At 50.2% G+C, this 15,412-nt stretch overlaps 2 protein-coding genes across 3 annotated transcripts in view; both read left to right on the top strand.

The window, feature by feature from the left end:
- The window catches only part of LOC149347796 (uncharacterized), a 167,148-nt gene that overhangs the window by 43,615 nt on the left and 108,121 nt on the right, over positions 1 to 15,412 (top strand). The window lies entirely within an intron of this gene.
- Positions 8,804 to 14,716, top strand: LOC149347799 (uncharacterized). The gene is made up of 4 exons (XM_089586042.1): positions 8,804 to 9,194; positions 11,362 to 11,497; positions 12,871 to 12,962; positions 14,587 to 14,716. The coding sequence occupies exons 1-4, from the start codon at positions 9,139 to 9,141 to the stop codon at positions 14,714 to 14,716; spliced, it is 414 nt and encodes a 137-aa protein (XP_089442168.1). The 5' UTR covers positions 8,804 to 9,138.

The following is a 15,412-nucleotide window of genomic DNA, read 5'->3' as shown; positions in this document are numbered from 1 at the left end:
GCATAAAAACTGGCTAATTTGCCTGTGCCTGTGGTCACCTCAACCGCGCCGGCTAAACGCTTGTTTCCAGCCAGTGCTCGTGCTTTTTTCTATCGGCGTGTTTGAGGTGTTCTACGTCAAAGTGGACCTGTTATGCGCCTCTCCCGCCCCCAATTCCAGCTGATAGTCTAGACCACTTTCTACCAACGTGGTAAAAACTGCGAATAAGCCTGAACTGGGAACTAGGCTGTGTAATTCGCTTCAAGCAAGTGTGCCCGGGTCTGTGCCGCGAAGGATTGACAGGGGCAGACTATGTTGCAGATCAACGCTCTTAATCAGGCATGCGTCTCTATTTGTGCATATTGCTTTCCAGCACCGCCCTGCACTCGAACCGCAAGGAACGATATTTCAGTCCCTACCGTTGCAGCCGCGTTTCAGCCCCTTTTTTGTAGCGTGCGCTACATTGGCTACAGTCTCGCCGTTTCGCGTGCTCTCTCCGTAGGCATACTGCGCATGCGCGAGGAGCGAGTGACCTCACTACAGCTGGCGCACCTTGCCGCGCGCTATCGCCGCTGTCGCTGCTGCCGCCGGCACAGAGCCACGTGACTTGACTGCTTTTTTTTTGTCACTACGCAGTTCAGGTGTCCGCCGACAAAGTCAGCCAGTACTACGCCTTTCCTTCACTCAAATTTAGTGTAGGGTCTCGACAGCGAATAAGGTTAGACTGTGAACTGGACAGTCTTGCTCGCTTCGTGTAAGCGGGTCCTCGAGTCCGTGAAATTTGCGTGAAACGCGGTCTAACTGGTACCGCATTCACGTGAGCGTAGGGGCTCCAAAACAGCCGGTCTCCTGTGAAACGTCAGAATGAGCCTGTAGCTCCGGACCTCTCGGCCGATAATGCCAGTGAGCTTTCACTAACTAATGTGGTGAGCCGATAAGTCCCACTTATTCCTCTACCAAGCTAATTGGAATAGCTTGTCTTTTTAGACCGCTGGTCCAAAGGCCAGCTGCAACGAAATTTTGCTTTTCCTAGGATGCCTCTTCGCGTAGAGGGTTGTACAGTCTTTGTCAAAAATAACCAGGCCGCAAGGTTTGCTTCTAGCTTGTACAGTGGAGCCCTTACAGCTTCCCTGAAGCTGAAATGGTCGTTAAAGGTAAGGACTGTGAGTCTTCTTACCTCCCAACCAGTTTTGATCTTCAGGAAAGCCACAAGGGCTCCACTATACAAGCTAGAAGCAAACCTTGCAGCCTGGGTACTTTTGACAAAGACGGTACGTCCAAAAACTAGTAGTGACAATGTTCTGCGGTTCTTAGAGAACCATTTCTGCTGTTAGAAGTGTTTGAAAAGTGTCTGTAGTAGACGAGGCGTGCACCTGGTGGCTTATTGATCAGTTAGGAAATTCACCGCTTACGGGACATCAAGAAGGTATTTGACCAAGAACATTCGTCAAGCCTGACCCGCTGAGAGTGAACAGTATACGGATTGCGTGCATTTAAAGCCTGGTGGCTTAAATGGGGCTTGGAAATCCTACTGTGGTACTGTGCGGAAGTATTTAGAAATTTTAGGCATGGCTATCTTGCCTAAATTCTGCACACACATCCTGGGCACGAACGCATATTCCGTACACAAAAGATCCCGCCGCGTGCGTTTACGCTGTGCGACAAAGAGGGAACGTTTGGCATTTGCCGATAAACTTCCCATAGCACTCTGGTGGGTTCGTTAACATAAACGGAAAGTCCGCATCGTCTGTCGCGGACTTGCAGCGCTACGTCTCAGCTGTGGCATAGCAGCAGACGCCCTGAAGCAAATGGTGGTCCCTCGTCGCGTGTGTTGGTTCGAAGCGCTTTAAATCCTTGCGATCGGCGTTCGTGTCGCTAACGGCACACGCTTGGAAGGCGTGCCCGCTGACTGCTCTTTCTGGAGGAAATGAAACGCCACAACTAGGGGAGCGACCAACACCTTCTTGTGGCAAGTGGTCCGATTTTATGCTATCCGCAACGCATGATAATGGCGGCCTTTTTATGAGCTTCGGTTTGACAAATTTTTCCGAGCGTCCCCTAAAGTACTCGCTTATCTCACAAATGCTATCTTCCGTTTTTACAGTTCTCGGGCTACGCATAGTAGTGGCGGGTGTTAACGCCAAGCGAAGCGCTTGTACACAGCTGGTGGGAGCAGGGGTAGCAGCTAGAGGAGGTAGAGCGCGAGCAGCACAGCAGGGGTACCCAGCAGGTACACAGCGTAAAGAAACACAGTACTGAAATATCGTTACAACGCAGCGTTCGCTTGGTACGGGGACAAACACCCTTGGAAGGAGTTCACCAACTCCTTAAGAGAGCTAGTGAACACCCTTATGGTGTGAGTGTGTTAATGGACACCATAAGGGCGTTTATGAATACCCTAAGGAATGTTAGCCCTGAAACACTCTGTAACACATTTGTTACACTATTATGCTTCGAAATTCTCGTGTTTTTCGCGGGACGCGAACGGCATATCCACTCCTCGCCCCTGTCGATACTACAATACTGGGTGCTAAATCAATGGCATAGCATTATCGACCGGGCAGCGTGCGGTGACGCTACCGCAAGAGTGCAGACGATCACTCTTTCGAAGCGAAAAGCTTCACTAGGCTCGTCAACATCGCGCTTCGCGTGGGCCGCCCATGGGCGCCGCCGCGGCGCGCCCTTCCTCCTCCTCGGCACCCCCTCTGTTCTCCTCTTCGCCACCGGTTTACCTTTCGCCGCTGCCGCGCGGCCTCCGCCGCAGTCACAAGTAGTCCCAAGAGAAGGTTCTTTCGCAAGGCGTTGCGATAACGCGTGAGCGGCGGGGGCGGCCGTAGAAGAGGCGCTGACATTCGCCATGGAAGGAGGAAAAGAAGACCCAGAAGAGGTAGCGAGGGAGTTCTCTCACAAGCAGCGAGCATATGAAAAGTGCAAGGCTAGACAAGCGACTGAAACACCAGAAGCACGAGAGGCATGCCTTGCTAAACGACGGCAAAACGACGCTGAATTGCGGCGTTTGGCTGCGTCAACTGAGAGTGTCCAGGTGAACGAAGACTATAATTCGGGAGACATCGAGCGGTTTCGAAGAAAGAATGAAAACGCCAGAGCTAAACGAGCAGCTGTTTCACCTTTCGCCGCAGCCGTGCGCAGTGCTGATTTGAAAGCAGGGGTATATAAGGCGCGCTTGCCCATACAACAGGCGCAGACACTTGCCATGGAAGGAGAAGCAACAGTCGGAGGGCGCAGAAACACCGATCCAGAAGTGGTAGCTTGGGAGTTGACTGAAAAGCAGCGAGAGCTTTTCGCTTCGAGATATCCAGGCTTAACCTTAGCTAAGCCACAGTCAATTTTTTTTTCAGGAGGCACTGGCCGAAGCCAAAAGTAACATCCGTACAAACCTTCAAAGCGCTGGCGGTTGAGGTTCAAGCCGACCACGAAATATGCTCCTCAAGAAGCAAAAGACACTGCAAGCAAAAGATTTGCGTAAAAGACGCTAGGATCCTCACATTCTCGCACGGGAGGCTGAAACCTCCCGTGAGAGACACACAAATGAAATTTTGGAAGTTTTATAAAACCCTGAAACACAAGATCAGTAACCGGAGAAATAAAATCACTCGGAAACAGCGTTGCAGCAAACATGTAATCTTTCGCAAACATGTATTTCTTTCGAACAAACAGTTCTTCGTTGCCTTAGAGTTATTGCACACACTTCTTGATGCATTAAATTGCAAATATTTGCCGTTCATGCATTGTTCGTTTCATTTCCTCGCAAATACGACGTCTACATAGCACGTTTTGAAGTCTCATGCTAAAAGCGGCAACACATTGCATACCATACCGTACAATGCTATTCCATTTTTGAAACGTCGTCTTGAGGATGCTTGATAAATTAAGCTTTGTGTAGGCACCCTTAGTGGGCTAGTTTTCGAACAATGGCTCCGGTAACGTGCATATCAGTGCGGGCACGGATGTGTTAACACAAAATATAATGTTCTGCGAAAGGTAACTCTTCGTTCAATGCTTCTGAATTTTTTCAAGCACTCCAAAATTAGAAAATCACAGCCGCAGAATTATTTTGTCACCATTGGCGTCGCACGAAGACATTCACCGCTGGAGCGTGGGTGAAAAGAAACAGGCTGAATTTTTTTCTGAAGAATACTTACTGATCACACAACCAGAATGAAATATAGAGTGAGATATGAGTCAGTGCGTGGTTTGTGCTTTTTTTGTGTGTGTGCATATTTGTACAGATTTAGTGCTAGTTAGTAACTTCCAGCGTACATTGAGGAGCACAGAGACAAGATTTCCCCATGCGAAAAGCGACTTTAATTCGACATGGTCAGTCTTGAGTAAGCTTGCATAAGCGCTTGTACGTCACTTATATGCAAAATCGTCTTTTCTCCTTCCACAGCACAGGCTCTCCTTGTGATGTGGTACTTTCCTGAGGACCCTCAGGCTACCGGACGAGTGGTGTCCAGCGGTGCCTCTGGCTGAAATGCAAGGGTGAGCTCGCAGCTATAGGAGGTGTTCACATGACGTCATCGGCAAGGGGCGCTAGCGGCCGGCGCGGCATTCGCCATGTTGGTGGTCGCGCGCGCGGCCGCCGCAGCCAGCCGCAGCGTTAAATAGCCGGTGATGTGTGAGATGTGAGTGTATTTCGCGTCTCGCCATAGATAATTACTGTCCGGCCTGTAACACCGCGTTACTGAGAGGGTGTTCCGGGAACTGCGCAAAGCAGAAAAGAGCGGCCACGCTCAAAAGGTTCCACTTTGTGAAAAGGTCGGCGCGTAAGAAAGCGGAGGCGCCGGCGCAGTGTGCGACGTACAGGACTGCTGCCGCGCGTTGAATTCACCGGTATCGAGGCCCACCTTGTGCACGGCTTATGTTTGCTGGCAGGCCAAGGAATTAAAGGATATAAACCTATGAAAGGGTGCAATTACTTGACATGCGGGTGAGTCCAAGAGCCGTGCTGAGGGTGCTGACGTCCGCGGTGCCGACGGCCGAAGTGCCGTTTTTGAAGAGGTGAGTAATTCGAAGGGTCTCTTCACTTAGCTGTAGCTTAACTTGTCATCTCCATCTGCTGAAAGTGACGTGTTACTACTGAATCTAGCGGAATGGCTGCACACTGCGTTGCTGCGAAAGCGCTAGACGTCTTGTGCATACGAAGCAGCGCTACGTAGCTACAATCAAAACTGCAAAACATTCTCGCTGTGTCTGCCGTTCGTGCTGCGAGCGCGTGGCAGTATTTGTTTCACCGTTCTGTCGTGTAAATAAGGCAGCTATGACGCTTTGCCTTTCTGCTGAAAGACCGTCTGAGAAGCGTCAGCAGTTCGCGGAGGAGGAGGAGGAGGAAAAAACTTTTATTAAGCAACCCTTGAAAGGAAGCCAGTGAGGGTGGGGATAAGGATAAGGGGGTTGCCGGAACAGGTGGGCCCTCGCGGTCGCGCTAGGTGGCCAGGAGCCCATGGGCCCTGGCGACCTCTGTGGCCCAGGTCACCATCCGGAGCTGAACCTCCGGCTGTGAGCTGTGCAGCACGGCCTCCCATCTCTCCTGGTCGTCGAGTCTCAGAAAAGGGGGAGTTGGAGTATTAGGGCAAGCCCTAAGTATGTGATGAACATCCGCCTTAGGGTGTTGGCATAATTTGCAGGACGGATGGTAGTCCCCTGGGTGCATGAGGGAATACAGGTAAGGGTTCGGAAAAGTGCCTGTCTGAATGCGTCGCCAAACGACTTGCTCGGCCTTATTTAGCGATTTATGGGGAGGGGAGTAAACTAGTCGGGAACCCCGGTAGTGAAGCGTGACTTCATGGTACGTCATCATGCGTTCCCTAGCACTGCGGAAGGAGGGGAGGCCGTCCACCGCCCGGTTGACGAGTCCTCGGTCGTGATTGTGTGCGGCCGTATTCCCCGGGTGTCCGCAATGCGCAGGAACCCAGATGAGTGAGATGAGCCGACTCGTTGGTACAACACTGTTCAGTTCATTCCGCACAACAACAAGGTCAGGACATTATTCAAATACTTAGAGATAAATACTTCCCAGACACCCCTCAACTAACCCCTGTACAATATGAGGGATCTTGTAACTCTCAACTCGATGCCCCTATACCCGAGGCAGAGGTTTGGGCAGCTTTACAGCAGCTCAGGACCACTTCAGCACCAGGTGCAGATCAAGTCACCAATAAGGCTCTGAGAAATCTGGATGGCAAAACTGTCGCGGCCTTCACAGAATTTATGAATCAGCATTGGGAAGCTGGCTCGCTCCCAGAACAGTGGAAGCATGCCAGAATTACCTTTATACCTAAACCAGGCAAACCGCTAGACCTGCAAAATCTTCGGCCCATATCTCTAACTTCATGTGCGGGCAAGCTCATGGAGCATGTTGTCCTAAACCGTCTCATCCGACACATGGAAGAGAACAACATCTACCCCCATACCATGTTCGGTTTCAGATCCCACCTTTCAACACAGGATGTCAAGCTACAGATCAAGGAAGAAATACTTGATCCTTTGATTCCTCACCTCACCAAAGCACTTCTTGCTTTAGATTTAACCAAAGCATTCGATAATGTGCAACATTCAGCCATTTTACAAGCTTTGAGCTCCCTGCACGTGGGAGAACGCACCTATGCATATGTGACAGCTTTCCTTACGGGCAGGACCGCGGAGTTCCAAATCGGATCAGTCACATCTCCTACCTTCCCACTAGGCAGCCGTGGTACGCCACAAGGTGCAGTTCTCTCACCATTTTTGTTCAACAACACGCTCATCCCTCTTGCTCAAATCTTGTCTAAAATCCCCCGCCTCTATCACTCCATCTATGCGGATGATATCACCGTCTGGACGAGCGCTGGAAACTGCGGTGAAATAGAGGAAACATTACAAAATGCAACAAACGCGGTCCAAAAATATGCACAAAGTATAGGCCTGGCATGTTCCCCTGCCAAATCAGAACTCCTTCTAATCAGACCCCGATACCCGGATCCTGATCCGCCACAAATTGTTATCAAACTTGAAGACATTCCAATTCCAATTAAACCCGTCATTAGGGTTTTGGGTATGCTCATCACGAATGACGGCTTCAACACGACCACCATTAAATCACTCCGCCACACTGTCCAGAATACGACTGCGATCATAATTAATAATAAACACCGAGGCATGAGGGAGGCAGACACGCGACGTCTCGTTCAAGCCTTCTGTATCAGCAAACTCATTTATACTGTCCCCTATCTGTATCTGACTCGGACAGAGCAGGAGCAGATAGATAGAATGATCAGGGGTGTATATAAGGCTGCCCTTCACCTCCCGAATTCAACCCCCACGAGCAAATTCCTCAAACTAGGCGTGCATAACACCCTGGCAGAACTAATTGAAGCCCACCTCACGGGGCAATACTATCGCCTACCTCGAACACCTACCGGACAGAATCTTCTGAAAAGACTCAAAATCACCCTCGACCACCAAATTTCGGATCAGCATAACATTTCTCTAGACCTTGCAAAAAATCTTTATATTCTACCTCTGCCTAGAAACACTCATCTTGAGCATGACAAAGATCGTCGCACAGCTCGGGCAACAGCCCTACATAAGCACTACGCTAGGGATCGAGCAGTCACATACGTAGATGCTGCAGAATATTCTACCACCTCAGCCTATGCAATCACGGTACTTAACTGCAATCATAATCCTTGCTCATCCCTTACTCTCAATCGCGTTCAACATCCCGTCGAGGCTGAAGAAGCAGCTATAGCCCTGGCCATTACTCAAACAAATGCCAAATACATATTCTCGGATTCTAAATCAGCCATACGAAATTTCGCCAAACAACGGGTTCACACGCCAGCACATCGAATTCTGAACAGTGTTGTACCACCGAGTCGGCTCATCACACTCATCTGAGTTCGCGGACTACAGGCGCTTGAATTATCAATTTCTGCGGCGGCAGTTTTGTAATTTCGGTAATTAATCGTGCTGTTTATCCGCGATGTGCCCTGCATGACTAGCTGACAGTTATCAATTGATATTAAAAGCTGCAAGTCGTGTACATTCCTGCGTGCAGCGCAGCCAGCCAGTTTTGCTGCCGAGTTGAGGCAGCTCGGATATATGACGGCGCAGAAGAATTCTGCTGCAAACTTCATGCACAATACGCGCTCAGCAAAGATAAGTGGTCGCTGACGTATTCAACAACGTACTAATATGTTACGGATCCCTAACAGTTCAGGCCGGGTACCTCACGGCGCACCGTGACACTGCGCGAGCTGGCCTGAAACGACCGCAAACATGGTGCGCTTGCCGCGACGACGCTCGCGCCGTCTGGTTGCGCGGCCTCAGTGAATACCTCCTATATCCTCAAATAAGTATCCAGGCCACTTCAGTGAAACTTGCCGCTAAACTAGCATAACAGCTTGGCGCAGTGGCACGTCGGTTGCCATGCACAACGTGTTGCGCGAATAAACGCACGCCCCAGACATTCTAGCTACACGGGCACATTGAGCGCAAATTTCGCACAGAAATGGCATTTGAGCGGCAAAATTATTTTATACCACGTTTTTTTGGGTTACTTACCTGATTCCATCAGAAGTCACATATTCACATCGTCTGCGGGGACGCCGAAGGAAATTAAACCGCTCTGTCAGCGATCGCACCAGTGGCGCCATCTTGTTTTTCGGCCTTGGAGATTCGGTTAGGGAGGGGAGTCGGGTTGTTTTGCAAAAGGTTTGAAGACGCTTTTTCATCTGCTTTATCGATGACCACAATAAACGTAGTTTGGCCAAAACTTCACTGTACTTCAAGTCTTCGGTGGAGTCTTCGAGCAATATGCGAGGTGAACAAACGAGATGGCCCCACCGGTGCGATCGCTGACAGAACGGCTTGATTTCCTACGTCGTCGCTCTTGCACAATGGTGTCGACCGGCGCATGCACTCCACATGAGGATGAACCTGGAGCCTCTCGGGCCCAGGTGCGCATGCGTGTCACGGCCGCCGACAGGTGCGAGTGGTGGCAGTGTGGGCTGTGCTAAGGCTATCCGCTGTATGCGTTTTCTCTTTTCTTCCTGAAGCAGCAAGGACTGACTGCGAGGCAGGCCAAAAACCGAAGGAGCCTGAGCCACGTGATGAGTCACTCGTCGTGTGGGTGTCTGCGACGTCCTCAACGCCAGCATGCCCCTCGTCCCGACCGCCTGGATGGGGCAGGAGACGGCGAAGCGCTGCCGCAGGTAAGGGAGAATGCTAATTGACCTTCGCATTCCATCAGAATCGCTGGTTCCTGACCATGCGTACAAACCCGCTAGCAAGCAGATCACTATATAATGAACGGCCTGTGACGAAATGTGGTCGTAAAAGTCGAAAAATTACTCTAATGCACTTGTCTGCTTAAAAGTGGAAATGTCAATGCCTTGACCTTTCCTCTCTTCCTCCCTCCAGATGTGGATGCGATGTCGGCCGAGGCGGTGCAATTTTTATTGAGGCCAAATTCTAGAGGCCTGCACACTGTGCGATGTCAGTGCACGTTAAAGAACACCAGGTGGTCGAAATATCCGGTGCCATTCACTACGGCGTCCCTAATAGCCTTAGTCACTTTGAGACGTTAAACCCCCATAAACATTTTGAATTGGCAGGCGCCATTGGATGAGGGCAATGCTGAAGATGCGCGAAGGGCCAGGAGATCCAGGACGGCACGCCCAGCCGATCTCCACCGAACATTGTTGTGGATGGAATTGGCTTATTTACAGATGAATTCTCGGGCCGACTACGGGGAACGGAGTAGGCAGCCAAGCGAACGTCCGTCGCGCGTCTTCTGCCTTGTTCTCCGTCAACGCAGTTTCTGCGTGGCGCAACAAAGTGCTCAATGTATGTAATGAGTTAGAAAAGTAGTCTGAAAATCTACCGTGGCCCTTTAAGCAAGTCCGCACCTTTTGACTATCATCTCATTCTTATGTATGTTGCTCAAGCCAGCATCATCGCTTCGGCGGTCGCGGTTTTGCGCCACACTCCTGTTTCCGTCGTTCCTCCTCTCTCCTATCTAAACGTGGCAGCGATCGTGACTTAGCTCGGGTGTTAAGTCTTCATTCCCTAAATTCTGCGTCATCTTGTCACGTCTTCTCTCACGCCGGAGGCCCCGGTTCGATTTCCACCTAGACGACAATTTTCTTGCATTTTGATTCTGTCTCGATCATTACGTATATTGACTGATGACCTCAGATGCCTGGTGAGGTCACAGGGAAAAGTTCCGGTGACCCAATCTGCGGACACCTCAGGCGTCAGCATAGCCATCCAATCCTTTCGCATTAATGAGGTTCTTACTCTAGCCTTATTCGCGAAATGCAGAAAGTTGGGCGAGTTGGTAATACATGTTGAACTTAGAAAAGCTCAATAAAAAGACAGGGACAAGAAGAAGAAGAAGCACGCAGGACAAACGCTTCTCCTGCGTGCTTGTCCTGCACGCAGGACACAAGCGTTTGTCCTGCGTGCTTCTTCTTCTTCTTGCCCCTGTCTTTTTATTGCGCTTTTCTAAGTTCAACCTTATTCGCGATCTCGGCGCTCCACTCTATTTGAGGAAAAGAAGCACAACTGGCTGACTTTAACTCTGCGCGCCCTGAGAGAAACACGAACACAGACTAAACACTTCTTTCAAGCTAGCGTTCATTCTTTTATGCGAAGCATATTACTATAATACACTACAGCTCGTCGAGCGCGGCGGTGGAGCTACCATTGACCTTTAGCGTGACCACGTGACACCACGTGACAACATGCCGTCACAGCAGAGGAGAGATGGGCTGCCGGCTCGCGCGGTCGGCCGCGGCGGTGGAGGCTCCACATCAGATGCGCGGCAGCTGACCACGTGACAACATGACGTCAAAGCAGAGGAGAGATGGGCTGCCGGCTCGCGCGGTCGGCCGCGGCGGTGGAGGCTCCACATCAGAGGCGCTGCAGCTGACCACGTGACGCTACAGCAGCGGTATAAAGCTGAGCTTGCCTCGCTCTCCGGGCACTTACGAGTCGGCCAGCTGTTGGGATGCCGCCTAGAAGCAGGGCTGATTTGAACGAGAAGCGAAAGCTTCAGCGTGCCGCAGAGACCGATGAAGAGTGGGATGAACGTCAACCAAGGAAAGCCATGTAATACCAAGCCTAGCCATCAATATGCTTCGCATCTGACTAGGCTTAACCTTAGCTAAGCCTCAACCTTTTTTTTTCTCACGGCGCGTTTGAGCTTCCCCAAAATCTTCTTCCCGTCCTTGCACAGCACGGGCTCTCCTTGTGATGTGGTACCTCTCTGAGGACCCTCAGGCTACCGGACGACTAGTTTCCAACGGTGCCTCTGGCTGAAACGCAAGGATTCTCCCCGCTCAAGCTTCTCACGCTGATCTCCCTTGCCCCCTGCAGGAAGTCTGGGCGTCTGCACGGCAAGTTCTCTCTCATTGACCTGGCGGGGAACGAGCGGGGTGCCGACGCGTCGAGCGCCAACCTTCAGACCCGTATGAAGGGCGCCGAGATCAACAAGAGTCTGCTAGCCCTCAAGGTATGCCGACCTAGCAATGTGGTCAATGCTGCGAAATGAGGGACGCCGTACTGGAGAGCTCCGGAAATTTCGACCATCTGGGCTTCTTTAACATCCACTGACATCGTACAGTACACGGGCCTCTGGAATTTCCCCTCCATCGAAATTCGACCGCCGCGGGTGGCATCGCACCCGCGTCTTTCGCGTCAGCAGCGGAGTGCCATAGCCACTGAGTCACCGCGGCGGCCGCATTAGATACGAGTGCATAGGATGTTAAATTAATGGCATGGTATTGTCGATTGCACAGCGTGCGGTGACTCCACCGCAGGAGTGCAGATAATCGCTCTGTTTTAAGAAGGCACTGGACGAAGCCAAACCGTACGCCCGTACGAACCTCCAAAGCGCTGGCGGTCGAGCTCAAAACCCACCATGAAATTATCTTCAAGTAAAAGGCAATGCAAGCAAAAGGTTCGCATGAAAGACACTAGGTTCCCAATGTTCTCCGCCGCGAGGCTGAAACCCCCGTAAGAGAGACAGAAGTCAAAATTGTGGTTTATACAAAACCCTGAGTTACAAGATAAGCAGAGAAAGTGCCGGGGAAATAAGCTAGCGATCATCCGCGCTACCGCAATCGTGTAATCTTCCATATATTTCCATCTAACGAGAAATCATTCTCTGCCTTAGGGTTATTGCACACTGTTCCTGTTGTACTAAAGTGCAAACATTTCTGTCCATCCATTGTTCGAGCGATTGCCTCCCAAGTGCGCTTTAAAGTTTTGAAGACGCATGCTATAAACAGTATCAGAAAAGCATAACAAACCATATCATGCTCTACCATTTTTCAGACGATGTCTAGAGGATGCTTGATGAACTAAGCTTAGTGAAAATGCCCTTAGTTGTCTTGTTTTCGAGCAATGGCCTCCTGTAACGTGCCTAACAGCGTGGGCAAGGCAGTCGAACACAAAATATAATGTTCTGCGAAAGGTCACTCTTCATTGAATGCTTGCCAGTTTTGACACACAGCCCAAAATGCTCCAAGATTAGAAAATCACAGCCACAGAATTATTTAGTCACCTTTGGCTTTGCACGAAGACATTCCCCACTGGATCGTGGGTGAAAAGAAACCGGCTGAAGTTGTTGCTGAAGAATACTCACTGACCACACAACCAGAACGAAGTATGAAGCTCAGTGAGATATGAGTTAGTATGTGATCTGTTTTTTTTTGTGCGTGTGCATATTTGTACGGAATTAGCGGTACTTGGTTCTTTCCAGTGTACACTTTGGAGTGCAGAGTCAAGGTTTGCTCAAGGAAAAAGTAGGAAAAGTGATCTTAATTAGACATGGACAGTGATCAATAAGCTTGCATACGAGCAAAATCTTCTTCCGCTTTGCAGAGCACGAGCTCTCCTTCTGACGTAGTACTTCCGAGGACCCTCAGGCTACCGGCCGAGTGGTGTCCAGCGGTGCCTCCTGCTGAAATGCAAAGGTAAGCTCGCAACTACATTCTCAAATAAGTATCCAGGCTACTTCAGTGAAACTTACCCCTAATATAGCATACCAGCTTGGGGCAGTGGCACGTTGGTGGCCATATACGTGCGGTAAGTCGTATCCAGGCCAAGGTAGTGCGATCGAATACCGGACTCGGCGGCTGCATTTCGATGGCGCAGAAATGCAAAAGCGCCCATGAGCTCCGCTATATGTTACGGGCGCCGTAACCACTGAGCCACCGCGGCGTGGCAGGACGCTGCTGAGTACACTCAGCATTTTGTGTGCAGTAAAATTTGTTCATAGTGCTTACATTATACTTGTACTATAATTTGGAGAAAACTATTGAGTACTCCCTGTATTTGGTCTTCATAGTAATATTTGGCTATTGTGTCTAGAATACATTGCCACTATAATTTGGCTACTAAGATGCGTTGCCATAAAGGCTGCCACAGCTGTTCCAAGAATGTGGAGCTCTCGATGTAGTGTCGGCATATCTACTATACGCAGGAGTACACTGGCTTCAGGACCTCTACCCCGCCTGCTGCCTAGATCCCGGACAACACGACTTCTGACTATGATCCTCAGTGGAACATGGATGACGAGAAGCCCATGTGGGTGAAATTAATACGGAGTCTCTAATTGTCGACCTGCAGTCTCATGGCCTTAAATCTCGCACAACATATAACATGCAAATAGACTTTACAGAGTTTCACATTATATTTGCTGGCAGGGTGCGACGTCGGTTATTATTATGCTATCGCATAATAAAAGCATAGAATGTGAGATGCCTAGCAACATGTTTCCAATCACTGCCTTTTTTCTGTCTAAACAGGAGAGGAAAGATGACAAAACTCGGAAGACATACTAATGCAACGCAATAAACAATGGAACCAAGAAAGCACAGGCTTTGTCACAAATTTATAGCGTAGGGGTTTGCCTTCTAAGCTGTGTAGTGGGGCTCCTGTAGCATTCGTGGGATTCATACCCATCGTTGTGACGAGCCCAGAAATCTCCTCACCTTCAGCCGTGTTGCAACGCTGGGGATGCCATACGAGCCACACGGTGCAGCTCGTAAGCAAGCTTTTGATAAAAGTTGTATGTATTTTGCCCCGCTCATTATAAATACTCTCTTGTAGAAAACCTTCTACGAAGGAAAGGTATAAAATTGGTGAACATGCACACATTGACGCTATTTGGCAGGGTTGTCACAAACTGTATCGTTCATGTCTTGCATCTCCTTTCTATGAGTTCAATATCGTAACACTTGCCTTGGCACATGCAATCAACAGCTCGAGTATAGCCCATCGTTTTGTAATTAGGGTCGAGTTTTTTTTTGGCGAGCAGAGCTTTCGCACCGCTATGCCCTAGTGTCGGTCATTCTGCTCGCGTCGCGTCTCTATGACTCCTCCCAAAAATCATGAGCGTCTGCACCTCTTTCCGGGGCCTCAATGCTTAATGTATTCTTGCGTGCAAATGTAACAAAACAAACCTTACTGCATGGCTCATTGGGTTAATGTGGTTGCAAGGTGTCAAAATGCAGGACATTGACCATGGCAAGAGAGGCACACTGTCGCACCTGTTCTGTGTCAAACTGCAGGGTGCCTGCTACTGTCTCTCGTCAGGCTCGCACATTCCTCGCCGCAGAAGTACGGGGCGACTCACAAAACTGAAGAAACCCCGCTGAGCGGCGGGGATGCATTCGTCGCGTGGGCGTCAGCAACGACGCCGACGAGCCCACCCGCGTCGCCCTGACAGCGTGGGTAGCGCGGGGAAAAGGAATCCATTCCTGGTAAGTAGGACTGCCACCTTTGTTGCGCACGTGACCTACCCACTCTCTTCGAAGCTTCAGTGGACCCACTTTCTCCCTTCACTGTTGTAGGGCACAGCTCTTTGGCGCCCGTTTCTGCGTTTCGCGGCGTCCCAGTCGCTGTTGTTTCTCGTAACCAGCAGTGGACACCTCAGTGCCGTTTTAAGCTCCAGTGGAGCGGGAGCTTAGAAAGCAGAGGGAAGGCGCATAACTGCCCTCTTGGAACAGTGGACACCTCAATCATCCCTAAAGCTGTGTGGTGGTAGGGACAGATGTGCGCTCCATGCGTTGGCATTGAAAACGTTGTGCCAGAAACGCGACGTTGAAATCATAGGCCGTCGGCGTTCATTGGCTTTGGCGGTGACGTTTTACAATCGGATCATTTTAAAAGGAAGTGAGCATAACTGGCTTCTTGGGTCAGTGGACGACTGAATCGCGCCTAAAAGTCCTTGTGGTGATGAGCAAGAGATGTGGGCTCCATGCGTAATTAGCACTGACAACGGTGAGCGAACACTCGTGATCAACCATCGATTGCTACCTGCCAGGGTGGCAAGGTGGGTGGGGACATTTATGTCGACATAAAGACAAACAGGAATTCATTGCCACTTATGCGGGTGAACATCCCGTTCTTCTCGCTCGTA

The sequence above is a fragment of the Amblyomma mixtum genome, chromosome 4 (genome assembly GCF_055824585.1).
Source record: "Amblyomma mixtum isolate Tamu chromosome 4, ASM5582458v1, whole genome shotgun sequence".
Taxonomy (NCBI): Eukaryota; Metazoa; Arthropoda; class Arachnida; order Ixodida; family Ixodidae; genus Amblyomma; species Amblyomma mixtum.
The sequence above is the reverse complement of the archived record's forward strand: the minus strand, read 5'-3'. Positions and strand labels throughout refer to the sequence as shown.